At 46.1% G+C, this 14,005-nt stretch overlaps 1 protein-coding gene across 1 annotated transcript in view; it reads right to left on the bottom strand.

Annotated features, from left to right (window-relative positions):
* Window positions 1-1,004: 1,004 nt before the first annotated feature.
* Window positions 1,005-14,005, bottom strand: part of f13a1b (coagulation factor XIII, A1 polypeptide b) — a 28,534-nt gene continuing 15,533 nt past the window's right edge. Inside the window, exons 6-15 of the mRNA XM_083639604.1 lie at window positions 11,310-11,417; window positions 10,845-11,019; window positions 9,683-9,821; window positions 9,416-9,519; window positions 8,278-8,366; window positions 7,981-8,134; window positions 6,851-7,126; window positions 4,169-4,329; window positions 2,929-3,065; window positions 1,005-1,695 (exon numbers count right to left, since the gene is read on the bottom strand). Coding sequence (XP_083495730.1) covers window positions 1,554-1,695; window positions 2,929-3,065; window positions 4,169-4,329; window positions 6,851-7,126; window positions 7,981-8,134; window positions 8,278-8,366; window positions 9,416-9,519; window positions 9,683-9,821; window positions 10,845-11,019; window positions 11,310-11,417 — 1,485 coding nt within the window. The 3' untranslated portion in view covers window positions 1,005-1,553. The remainder of the gene's footprint in view (window positions 1,696-2,928; window positions 3,066-4,168; window positions 4,330-6,850; window positions 7,127-7,980; window positions 8,135-8,277; window positions 8,367-9,415; window positions 9,520-9,682; window positions 9,822-10,844; window positions 11,020-11,309; window positions 11,418-14,005) is intronic.

The raw sequence follows: 14,005 nt of genomic DNA, 5'->3' as shown, positions 1-14,005 counted from the left end.
CAATATTTTGCTGTCAGAGTAGTTGAAGTGTGATGTCATCAGTGATGATGTCATCAATGATGTCATCCTTCCTGGCTGAGCAGACTGGGTGGGTGATGGCATAGTTGTTGCTGTCATGTCATCGGTGATGACATGCCAAAGTATAAATAAGCAATTTTTCAGTCTATCTCTGTCTGCCTCCACTGTCCCTACTCTCTCCGCTTCTATGTTCAACTGCCATGTACTTAACCTGCTGCCTTCTGCCCCATCGCTGTCATGAACGGCAATGTTCTAATCTAAGCAGACTGGATTGCATGCAGCAGATGACAGAAAGCTCATCCATAAGAGACTTGAGACTTGACTTGGACTTGTGACTAAAGACTTGAGACGCGACTTGGACTATAGCTAAAAGACTTGAGACTTGCCCGGCCACGACCCATTGCTGCGCAGCAGCTATAATTTTTCTTAGTTTTACTCAAGTTTAAACTTCGTGGAAAAGTGCTGGGGACACAATTGTCACACCATATGACATTTTTCATGTTTGGATGAAAATGGTGAAAAAGTGAGTGATGAATTGCACGAATGTGCAGACATTTTTGACTCCCGGCAAGCCAAGGAGGGTGATGTGAAAAATAATGACGTTTTTGCAGTCTGCTGTGGCTCGAGAATTTAAGAGGGACGATGCCGACATCTAGTGGTGGTTTTGTGGAATTGTAGGCAGCTAAAGGCAAGGCAAGGGAGCTAAAGCCACCACCTCACTGCTGTCTGGGGCTTCTATGAGAACTGAAGCACTTCATTAATCCAGACAGCAACTTTTTGCCGACACGCACGCACGCATGCGCACACACACACACACACACACACACACACACACACACGCGCGCGCGCGCGCACACACACACACACACACACACACACATACACACACACACACACACACTTATATTAAAACAAAAGAACATACTGTCAACACATGATGCATGTCACTGCTTTATTTGCTTGATATTTTGTGCTCTGTCTTCTACAGAGAAAAAGGATCATGTGAAGAAACACTTTTTAGAGGACTAGATACTATTACTTCAGTAGAAACACATACTTCATTGCAATTGTAGGCTAGTATTCAAGTAATTATTTACTTTTGAATGTGAACATCATAAAGATGTTCAAAATCAGGTTTTAATGTAAATAACAGATCTTATTGTAGTAATATGACTAAAAAAAGCTGTGATAACTCATTGAAACATTCCAGCATTCAGGCGTGAAAGCATATTTGCACGTTATTCCTCAAAAAAGCAGTAAGCTATTTCTTAAAAAATCAAATAAAAATCCACTCAAGCTCAGTAACTAGAGTTTTAATTCAGTTACTCTCATCATCATGCTGATGATAAATGCTGAAGCTGTGCCTGTTTATCAAAATGGAAGCTGTTAACCTAAATAACTACAATCAGGCAGCTGGACTATGACTGAGCTGAAGGAGGTGCCTCCTCAGGGGGGCGATAGTGAGGGATGCCTCCCCGTATACCTGCCTCCTCAGGGGGCGATGGTGAGGAACACCTCCCCGTACACCTCCTTCCTCAGGGGGCGATGGTGAGGGACACCTCCCCGTACACCTGCCTGAGAGCAGCACAGTCCAGGCTGACGATGAGCCGGCTGGGACCCGCCCTGCGGGGGGTGAACGTCTCCGTCCAGGTCAGAGAGGAGCCTCCTGTGATCAGACTGAGGAGGAAACATCAGGGCCCAGGTTAGAGACCATCAGTACTGTGTTTGATTATTCCCCCCCCCCTGAATAATAATTCATTTTAATAATCCCCCCCCTGAAAACCAATATTATGTAGGTATTAGTGATGCGCGGGCCGCAGTTATAACCGCACTGACCGCGGATATCCCGCCCCGCGGGCGGGCCAGATCGTAAAAATAAACATTCTGATTAATAGCGGATGGGTTGCGGGCGGTTGAAACAATGTATCATTAATGAGGAAAAATAATATTAATTACATTCTATGAACGTATTTTAAGCTACATTTTTCGTCAGGCACATTCTTTGTAGTTTGTTGGCACATTGCTGCCTCTCACAGAATATTACACAAATTCCAGACTTGGGGGTCCGCCCCCTCCTCAATGCTCCTCCCTCCGACTGCCTCGCTCTCCTATTCGACCTCTGTGTTCCCAGAACTCTCATGCCAGCATGCCGACCTCCCTCGCCCCTCGACGGCTCGGACTCTCACAGACAGACACCACCACCACAGAACCCACTTAGCCAATTTGAACTAAGACACTGATACACACACACACACACACACACACACACACACACACACACACACACACACACACACACACACACAGCTGCTTGAGTGAGATCACGGATGACATCACAACAATGTGATCGAGTGACATCACTGATGACATCCCAATTGTGACACACATGGCCACCACAGACAGACACGAGAAAAGGGACAGCATGTAGGGAAACAGTGGATGGATAAATCCAGGAGGTGGTAATGCAACATAAAAGGATGCCAACTGCCATAAAACACCACAGAAGAAGAAGATGTGACCAAAATGTAGTTTTGCATGGATGTTTTTGCCAATTTAGAAAGTTAAAGTAAAAAAAATAAGTGACTGACACTTCAGTGAGAATGAGAATGAGTTTATTGCCACAAATATGCAAGATTACACAGGAGGGATTTGTCTTAGTAACATACTTGATTGATGCAATGTATAATTACTTAACATTTTAAAATCGTGTTAAATATGCGTGTATCAAATCAGTATTTAAGCCTCTACCATTAAATCTGCCATTGATTTATTGTATTATTTATTATTTATTTTGAGGTCCAACCACTCGTTTAAAAGAATTCGAATTTTCTGACAATTCTTTAATGGTTCAGGCTTTACACGGTTAAGAGGTATTGGTATTTTTGTGTGCTCAATGTGCTCACAGCTCACCTGTAATATTTTAATTTGGGTGACATGACTCCAGGTCCTTCCATGCGAATATAAACGCCCTCCAGGTTGAAGCTGAAGGGGTTGGTAAATTCTACAGTCGCCAACATCTCTTCGCTCACTCTGGCCAAGCCGGTCACCTACAGTACAGACAGAGCACATGCAAGCAGGATATTATACAGTTCAAATCAACTTTAAAAGGTTATTTTAATCAACAAAATAGTGTTCCGTATTCAGCCATTACCACTTAAAATGAAGTGAACGCATACTTTTGTTGACCATAACAAAAGAAGAAAAAATGTGTTGCATTATTCTGATTTTCATTATTGTCTTGTATCTATGTTCTATTTTATTTCGGAAAGGTGCTATATAAATTGAGTTTGACTGATAATAACTCTAACTTTTGCATATGCCCTCAGAAGAAAATATATAGTAGCCTACCCAGTGCTGAGTAGATTACATGCATTAATATGACAGATACCCTCATTTTATATCATTTGCACCTCCAGCATATCCCACAATGCAATGCACAACAGGTCATTTTGCCCCCCCCCCAACCCCCAGTGCATGTTGACAGCTGGACACTTCGAGCTGTGGAAAAACTCTAGATTCCATCAAACCAGGAGGCTGCCATCTTTTTTGCACCTGGTCAACTAGCTAATGTGTTTGGTCTAACCAGGTCAAACCAGACTCTGTGTTAATGTGTTGGGTCTAACCAGGTCAAACCAGACTCTGTGTTAATGTGTTGGGTCTAACCAGGTCAAACCAGACTCTGTGTTAATGTGTTGGGTCTAACCAGGTCAACCCAGACTCTGTGTTAATGTGTTGGGTCTAACCAGGTCAACCCAGACTCTGTGTTAATGTGTTGGGTCTAACCAGGTCAAACCAGACTCTGTGTTAATGTGTTGGGTCTAACCAGGTCAACCCAGACTCTGTGTTAATGTGTTGGGTCTAACCAGGTCAAACCAGACTCTGTGTTAATGTGTTGGGTCTAACCAGGTCAACCCAGACTCTGTGTTAATGTGTTGGGTCTAACCAGGTCAACCCAGACTCTGTGTTAATGTGTTGGGTCTAACCAGGTCAACCCAGACTCTGTGTTAATGTGTTGGGTCTAACCAGGTCAACCCAGACTCTGTGTTAATGTGCTGGGTCTAACCAGGTCAAACCAGACTCTGTGTGAATGTGTTGGGTCTAACCAGGTCAAACCAGACTCTGTGTGAAGCGTAATGTAAACCAGTCTAACCTTGACCGAGATTTTGGGATTGTGCAGAGTGACGACTTTCATGGCGGAGACGATCTTGCCGGTCTCCTTGATTTTCCCGGTGACGATGAAGTGGAGGTTGGCCTGTTCCACCAGCTGCCTCATGTAGCTCTTTGACTGGACCTGCATCACCTCCTTCACACCTGCAACAACACAAACACAACACACACAGTTTTAGGGGCACTTTACACGAGGATGGTTTCCTATGGAAACGGGGAATTATTTTATCGTTAGTGCCTCCCGTTAAGACGGCGACGGCGAATTCGCGCTTAGGAAACGACACATTTTGAAACCACCCTCTAGAGTGGAATTGTTGGTGACGCTTCCCGCTGAGCGCTCCATGTAATCGGTTAGAAACGATAGTCTTCCCAGAAACTCTGACGTGCCTGCACACGCGACACACGCTTGGCAACATTCAGAAGCTACACTGCGGCCGACTTCAGTTACATGTTCATAGCGAGCGTTACTGCTGCTGCGAGGAGCCGATGGCTGTACCCGGTCGGCATTTAACGTTAGGCAAGCACATCGACAGTGTTTTCTCACTGCAGCCATACACAGTAGACAGTGTCAGCACAGCCAGCGCTCCCGATCCTCGCTGCTCGTTAAATATTTCCAAATAGGCTTATTCTGATAAACTGGTCACATCTATGTAACGTTCTCACCCGAACAATTTTACAACTTTAAAACAGTTTGTTTTTTTTAGCTTGAAAACAGCTTTTTGGCAAGTCTAAAAATTACTACGGTAGCCGTAATCTACTTCCGTGTCTAAAACCCAGAAAGACGATTATGAAATGACGTCATGTAGAAGCGTCCGTGGAGTGACGAGCAACGCCCCGTTGACCATCACAATGCCACCTAGCGACCTGGCATGTACATTACGGCGTTTTAAAAATTCAACAGCGCTCATGTAAACAGGGAGAAGGTGTGAAGGAAAAGGTGTGAAGGAAACGCTATTGTGTCGTTTCTTCCAGAGACTGTCCTCGTGTAAAGGGCCCCTTAGTGTTGGTTCCACTCGCAGTCCCAGGTTTGGCTCTAGTGCAGACCTGATCAAATGTGTCATATTTGGATACATTATGATGAAAATACCACTTCTAAGCCATGGGCCAATAATTGTTTATGCTTATACAGGGAAATTGTGTCAAATCGTCATGGTTGATTTACTAATTTTAAACGTTTTTCTAGCGGTGCTGCTGATAGTACTCTTGATGCTGTGTAGCAGTTCACTGATTCCCAACCTGGTGGTCGGGACCCCACTCGGGGTCGCCAAAGCGTCATGGGGGGAAGGGGGGTATTATTAAAAAAAAAATTATTTTTTAAGATATAAACGGGGATAAGGGTGCAGTGAAGACATGACCACTAGCACTCTCTGCTAACTCATTGAGTGCCAGCCACTTTTGGAGAACGGATGCTCCCAGTGCCAGAGTTTTCAGAGCGTTTTCAGTGATTTCTCGAGGCCCACAGAATATTGTGTGATATTACTATGTAAACACCGAACACGCACAAGAACGAGCTGGCTCTATTGTATCATCAGCAAAAAAAAGTTTATTGATACCATTTTCCGTTCTTTAGTTATGAGCCGGAGAAGATAGGTTGTTTTCAGCGTTTTCAGGCTTTTCAAATTATTAGCTGAGATAATCCGCCTTTTGTGAAATGCAGCATTTCAAGCACATTCACTGAGTCTGAAGATAATATTTTCTGATGTAGTGACGTAGTTGTTGTGTGATGCCCTGCGTGCCCCACCCCCTCCCCCCCTCCCCCCGTAAACTCCTCCCCACACTGCACACAGCCTCACGCAACCATTATATTTTCGGAGTGCTGCGTTTGTGTGCTGCTGTCGGCTCTCAGCGCCACAGCAGGGAAGAGCCAACCCGGATTGCTGAATGGTTTGGCGTCAGGGGCTGCTTTCCTGGCTGCTAATCGGGTGGAGAAACTATACAGACAGACAGACAGACAGACAGGGACAGAGGGGCTCAGTTGTGAGCGCGGATTGACTCCTGTTCGGAGCCAATGTCAGCTCCCGCGACAGAGCAAATGGCTCTGGGAGCATGCATCGGTTTGTCTTTGATCCACGGCTTTTAGGCTGTTTCTCGGACCTGTCTCTAATCTGGACTGCACCGAGCAAGCACTGTCGCCACCTAATGAGTCCGTAAAATAGGTTATACACCTTCAATACCTACAATAATTGGACAGGAGATGCAGGGGGCTTTGATCGATGCCCCACCGTCAAAAAACGCATTGGACGTCTTTCGACGTCCATGGCACTCTACGTCACTATTTAATTGGACGTCCTTCGACGTCCATGGCACTCAATGAGCTAAACAGCCTCATCCTGCATCAAAAAAAATTGACAGTTAAAACAAAGAGCCAATAGAACAACAGCAGAGTGTTGTCTGAAATATCAAAGCATAATTTATTAATTTTGGTGTATTTTTGGTATTTATTTTGACAACAATGTAGTAGGCTTTTGTTCTGTTGTGAAAGAAGAGAAAGGAGACGATTGGACTACAAAACCGATACTCAGCAGACACACACGCACGCACGCACGCACACACACGCACGCACGCACACACACACACACACACACACACACACACACACACACACACACACACACACACACACACACACACACACCTCCACACACACACCTCTCCCCTCACTCACTTGTGTTGGCCTCAATGCTGACTCTGGGGGTTTTGAACAGGAAGTCGGAGACGGTGACGCCGGTGTAGTACACGACGCTCCCGCTGATGTAGGCGTCCACGGTGCGGCGCTCGTCGCTGCTGTTCACCAGCTCCAGGCTGAACTCAAAGTCGTCGCCCACGCTCACCTCCAGCGTGGGCAGGACCAGATCCACATCGGCCGCAGGCAGCTCCGACTTGTCCCGGTGGCAGCCGTACTCCTCCGCCTTCTCCAGGACCGTGCGCTCCTCAGTGCTGCCTGGGTCGGAGCAGGAAAAGATGATTATAGAGATTACAGCAATAATCTCTCTATATATATATCCCCTCTCTTCGAGGGGCATATACCGCCATTTGTCTAAGTTTGTGCCAAATGTCTGGGTTGCCATTTTTCTCAAGATTTAAGAGTCCAATATGTTGTTTCCCTTCTTGTCTGCCATCATTGTAATAAGAAGAAAAAGCAGAAAGCAGATTTATATCAAAGGCATTGATTGCATTACTGTCAGTGTTGGGGGTAATTAATACTTACTTTGTCAAGTAACTCAAGTTACAAATTGAGTTACATTTTATTAAATCAAAGCACATCATTTAAAAAAGATGCAATCATTTCCTAACTGTGTGTTTCTATGCCAAAAAAAAAACACTATAGATGACAATAACAAAGGAAAATAATAAAATGTAGAATTTTGGATGGTTTACACTGATTTCAAGGCGGTTGAAATTATTTTTCGGGATGGCAATGTCATTCTGCTGCTGCTGTTGTTTTGGTAAAAGTAATACAAAGTAGTGTAATAAGCGTAATAAGCAACGAGTTACTCTACGCAGAAAGTAATATTGTAAAGTAACTTATTACTTTAAAATGAAAGTAACTAGTAATATGTAGTATATTACAATTTGAAAGAAACTTGCCCAACACCGATTACTGTCAACAAAGTTCGTTCATGGACAGCGAAAACCATAAAAGTGGATTTTGTTTCACTTTCTGGTTCAAAATTAGCTGCTGCTTTGTTGTCATGAATGAGATGATCTTCATTCAGGAGTCTACTTTAGTTTTGGCTTTTCTTGGCACGCCTATGCTGCCTCTCGCTTCCCTCCTCCCCTCCAGTCCTCTCTGACCTTCAGGGAACTTGTACAGCTCGGTGATCTCGCGGCGGGTCTCCAGGCCCGCAGCTTTGGTCAGAATCAAGCGTCCGATGTGGGCCCGGTTCACTTTGACCGTCTCCAGGGTGCCATCTCTACTCCGGGAATAAAACACCACATCACTGTTCACCTGTGGGGACAAGCAAAGGACGGACAGAGTCCCCCCGAAATCAACCTCCTGATGTTGAGGCCCGGTGGTTTGCACTTCTCCAGCCATAATAGACAAATCTATAGAACTTGATGTTGAAAGGTTTGTGGTTTAAAAGCACTCACCTCAGCAAACACAAAGGCAGCATCGAACGGGAAGCACAGCTGTCCGTGTTTGATGGCCTGGACTGATGCAGGTCCACACCTGTACATCCCTTGGTGGATAATGGAGGAGTAGATTAAATATTGATGTGCCATCAACACATTATATTCACTTTTAACCAGACTCAAAAGCACTACATTTGTTTATATAGAGAGCTTAAATATATAGAGAGCTTAAATATATAGAGAGCTTAAATATATAGAGAGCTTATAGAGAGCTTATATATAGAGAGAGCTAATATATAGAGAGAGAGCTTAAAGGATTTCGTTTTAGTGGCATCTAGCGGTTTGGTTGCAGATTGCAACCAACTGAATACCTCTACGTGTGACTACGAATGGCTGCAAAAAATGCAAAAGGCCCTCTCTAGAGCCAGTGTGTGGTTTGTCCGATCTGGGCTACTGTAGAAACATGGCAGCCGGGCTCGCAAAGAGCCTTAAAGCCTTTTTCTGTGTAAGAAAGCCACGCCCCGAACTCATTTGATTGGTCGCCGCAACTGCTTCTTCCTGAAAACGTGTGAGATGTGGTTAAGATTAGGGTTCGGGTTTTCTTATCTAGCCACGAACCCTAAGCACATTGTTGTACTTGTGCCTAAACCTAATGTCTAACAAAAATGTGTGTGGTTTGACCTGGAATCGGTCCTCAGATTGGAAGGCAAGCACCTTACCCATTAAGCCACAGGACGGAGCAAACCCTGCGTTGCCCTATTTTCACACCCTAACCCTAATCTTAACCATTTATTTTCTTTACTTCCTGCACTTTTTCAGGAAGAAGCAGTTGCGGAGACCAATCAAATGAGTTCGGGGCGTGGCTTTCTTACATAAAGGCTTCAGGACTAACTTGTCCCACGTGCTCCAAGCGAGGACCCGCACTTTATGTAGATATAAAAGACTCATTCTGAGGTAACAAATACACAATTCATATTGTCAGGTGATTATACACCTGTGTGTGAGCAAAGGTTCTCCAATGTTAACAGCCTATGCCCCTAATGTTCATTATTACTTGAAAACCATTTTCTTTTTATTCTATTTTATTCTTTTATTCTCTCTCCAAATAGTGGACATCTTATTTGATGTTGGAATCAAACTCTTCATTCATCCTCACCATCGCTGGTCTCCTGAGGTGTGGCGTCCACAGCCTGCCAGCCGCCAAGTCCTGGAGGCAGGTCTGGTCTGGACATGAAGCACTCGTTCCAGCAGTGGTAGTTCCTGACAACATCATGTTCAATACTGAAATCAGTAGGTTATAACACAAATCTGTTTCATAATGTACTTTTAAAATGGTGTTAGCCTACCAATTGAATAACAGTCATGTAAGAAGTCTCAGATTGGAAATGACTATAGAGAGCTAAATTGAAGATTGCGGTGGTACCAGATGGAGTCTCTGGTGCGGTGGCGGTCGATCCTGCCGTTCTCATCCAGGATGATGTCGGTCCTCAGGTTGCCGTCGTTGTCATGGGCCGAGTAGAAGTTGGTGACGACCCGGGACGGGACGCCCAGACAGCGCAGGACTGCAGACAATGAGCCAAAACAGAGCCACAATTCAATGAATAAGCTGTCTGGCTGTCGCCGTTTAAAACTGACTGAGGCTCAAACCCATGACCTCAAAGCTGACAGAGCCTTGAACCCACGAGCTCAATACTGCTGGGCAGTAATCCAACTCTGTGAGCCACTGTGTCACACTTGTTAGGACAGGATTTCTCAGAGCTTTTCAGTCTTTTGTCTGGGTGTCCATTTTTACAACTCTCTAACTGACTGAAGCTCGAACCCTCAACCTCAAACCTGTCACGCAGCTGTCAAACTCTGTGAGCCACTGAGTCAATTCTGTCAGAGCTTCACATGAGAAGTTCTTCAAAGTCCAAGCGTTCACTGAGGCTCAACCCCAAAGCCTCCAGATTGTGGTGTGGCCATAGGTGTCATTTACAATGGGGACATGTCCCTAGCCTGGGTAAACCCAGCCCCCAGTGACCTGCTCTCAGACCTGTTCTCAGTCACTAGGAACTGAGAGAGCAGGTCACGTGGGGGCTGGGTTTACCTAGGCTATCATGTCCCCACCACTTCTCAACACAAAGTGACACCCTTGTGTTCTCAGATCTCAAATATGGCCTGACAGAGAATTCTGGAAATTTCAGTCTAGAAAAGTATGGAATTTTGAAATGGAAAATGTGGAGGAACCCTGTTTTTACCTTCACATGTAATAGATGTTCTTACAGTCCCTGTAAATGGATGATGGCAGACAGCTACAGTGTAAGCTGCTACGGTAGCTAGCTAACAAGCTCACATTATTCAAACACAAAATTGATGAGTATAGGTAATTGATCAGATGTATGATCCGTATAGGGAAATGATCAGTTCCCAGTCAAAAAGAGATTTGAGAGAGTAAACATGTCTATTTAGTTATTCAAGATGGCTGAGTTCTACGTTACTCAGCTGCTCTGAGCCACTTTTGCCCGAGAGCTGAGGAGCTTCCAATACGGCCGCCAAACAGGGTGTTAATACCACCTGAAAGCCCTCTATAAGAAAGCAGCTCTCACAGGTGTTGAAGACGGCGGCGTAGACCCAGCACTGGGCGTAGCAGACGGGCATCTTGCTGCTGGCGTAGTTGAGTAAGATCTCCGTGCTGCCGGTCCAGGAGGTGGGAGCCACCCCGTAGGTGTAGTCACCACTCCAGTTCCCCATCAACACTCCTTCATCATCACGGGAGTTCAGCTGGGAAGGACAGACAGCAAGTCAGTAGTTCACTGTAGTTCTGATGAAATGTAGCGGATAATGTCTAAACCTAAATCTAGACCTAAGCTAACCTCCCTAACCTAAGTTCTCATGTGTATATGTCACTTTGGATAAAAGCGTCTGCCAAAATGGGAAATTGTAACTGTAACATCTCACTGTAAACCCTGTTTATCTGTATATCCTACACATCTGTATTTTACGGTATAGGTATGTGTGTGTTTTTTGAGGAGCTAGCCATACAGCAGGCTATATCAACTGTGTTTTCTCACCATGGCAGAAGCAATCCTGGCCACCTTGACGGGGTCTCCTCTGTTGGTGATCGGCATCTCTGCTCTGTCCATGATGTAAATGCAGGCATCCAGGACTCCATAGTCAAACTAGGAAGGAAGGAAGGAAGAAAGAAAGAAAGAAAGAAAGAAAGAAAGAAAGAAAGAAAGAAAGAAAGAAAGAAAGAAAGAAAGAAAAATCCTCAGTTGGCAAAACACATATTTTGCATTATAGTGACTGTATGAATTGTAGTGATTTCAGGTAGGAGTTGAGTTCATTTCAGTGACTCCCACAATAGACCCAGGGTTTCCAATCATGGAAGTTGGAAACCCTCATTAGTGTGTTGCTCATTAGTGTGTTGCAAAATGGCCCATGTGAAAAGGGTCTATTAGAAACCAAATCAACTCTAGAAATTTGGGAGTCAAGGCACCACACTGTGCTCAACCAGTGACCCACAACTATGCCTTATTGTTGCTGTTTGTTGTTGCTTTTTTTTTACCAATGACAATGAGTTTGAAGTTGTCTACCTGTCTACCTGTCCATAGTTCCAGGCTCTCTCACCTGTCCATAGTTCCAGGCTCTCTCACCTGTCCATAGTTCCAGGCTCTCTCACCTGTCCATAGTTCCAGGCTCTCTCACCTGTCCATAGTTCCAGGCTCTCTCACCTGTCCATAGTTCCAGGCTCTCTCACCTGTCCATAGTTCCAGGCTCTCTCACCTGTCCATAGTTCCAGGCTCTCTCACCTGTCCATAGTTCCAGGCTCTCTCACCTGTCCATAGTTCCAGGCTCTCTCACCTGTCCATAGTTCCAGGCTCTCTCACCTGTCCATAGTTCCAGGCTCTCTCACCTGTCCATAGTTCCAGGCTCTCTCACCTGTCCATAGATCCAGGCTCTCTCACCTGTCCATAGATCCAGGCTCTCTCACCTGTCCATAGTTCCAGGCTCTCTCACCTGTCCATAGTTCCAGGCTCTCTCACCTGTCCATAGTTCCAGGCTCTCTCACCTGTCCATAGTTCCAGGCTCTCTCACCTGTCCATAGTTCCAGGCTCTCTCACCTGTCCATAGTTCCAGGCTCTCTCACCTGTCCATAGTTCCAGGCTCTCTCACCTGTCCATAGTTCCAGGCTCTCTCACCTGTCCATAGTTCCAGGCTCTCTCACCTGTCCATAGTTCCAGGCTCTCTCACCTGTCCATAGTTCCAGGCTCTCTCACCTGTCCATAGTTCCAGGCTCTCTCACCTGTCCATAGTTCCAGGCTCTCTCACCTGTCCATAGTTCCAGGCTCTCTCACCTGTCCATAGTTCCAGGCTCTCTCACCTGTCCATAGTTCCAGGCTCTCTCACCTGTCCATAGTTCCAGGCTCTCTCACCTGTCCATAGTTCCAGGCTCTCTCACCTGTCCATAGTTCCAGGCTCTCTCACCTGTCCATAGTTCCAGGCTCTCTCACCTGTCCATAGTTCCAGGCTCTCTCACCTGTCCATAGTTCCAGGCTCTCTCACCTGTCCATAGTTCCAGGCTCTCTCACCTGTCCATAGTTCCAGGCTCTCTCACCTGTCCATAGTTCCAGGCTCTCTCACCTGTCCATAGTTCCAGGCTCTCTCACCTGTCCATAGTTCCAGGCTCTCTCACCTGTCCATAGTTCCAGGCTCTCTCACCTGTCCATAGTTCCAGGCTCTCTCACCTGTCCATAGTTCCAGGCTCTCTCACCTGTCCATAGTTCCAGGCTCTCTCACCTGTCCATAGTTCCAGGCTCTCTCACCTGTCCATAGTTCCAGGCTCTCTCACCTGTCCATAGTTCCAGGCTCTCTCACCTGTCCATAGTTCCAGGCTCTCTCACCTGTCCATAGTTCCAGGCTCTCTCACCTGTCCATAGTTCCAGGCTCTCTCACCTGTCCATAGTTCCAGGCTCTCTCACCTGTCCATAGTTCCAGGCTCTCTCACCTGTCCATAGTTCCAGGCTCTCTCACCTGTCCATAGTTCCAGGCTCTCTCACCTGTCCATAGTTCCAGGCTCTCTCACCTGTCCATAGTTCCAGGCTCTCTCACCTGTCCATAGTTCCAGGCTCTCTCACCTGTCCATAGTTCCAGGCTCTCTCACCTGTCCATAGTTCCAGGCTCTCTCACCTGTCCATAGTTCCAGGCTCTCTCACCTGTCCATAGTTCCAGGCTCTCTCACCTGTCCATAGTTCCAGGCTCTCTCACCTGTCCATAGTTCCAGGCTCTCTCACCTGTCCATAGTTCCAGGTTCTCTCACCTGTCCATAGTTCCAGGCTCTCTCACCTGTCCATAGTTCCAGGCTCTCTCACCTGTCCATAGTTCCAGGCTCTCTCACCTGTCCATAGTTCCAGGCTCTCTCACCTGTCCATAGTTCCAGGCTCTCTCACCTGTCCATAGTTCCAGGCTCTCTCACCTGTCCATAGTTCCAGGCTCTCTCACCTGTCCATAGTTCCAGGCTCTCTCACCTGTCCATAGTTCCAGGCTCTCTCACCTGTCCATAGTTCCAGGCTCTCTCACCTGTCCATAGTTCCAGGCTCTCTCACCTGTCCATAGTTCCAGGCTCTCTCACCTGTCCATAGTTCCAGGCTCTCTCACCTGTCCATAGTTCCAGGCTCTCTCACCTGTCCATAGTTCCAGGCTCTCTCACCTGTCGATAGTTCCAGGCTCTCTCACCTGTCCATAGTTCCAGGCTCTCTCACCTGTC

Source organism: Poromitra crassiceps (assembly GCF_964638095.1).
Source record: "Poromitra crassiceps genome assembly, chromosome: 7".
Classification (NCBI taxonomy): domain Eukaryota; kingdom Metazoa; phylum Chordata; class Actinopteri; order Beryciformes; family Melamphaidae; genus Poromitra; species Poromitra crassiceps.
Note: the sequence above shows the minus strand (reverse complement) of the source record. Positions and strands in the feature narration are given on the sequence as shown.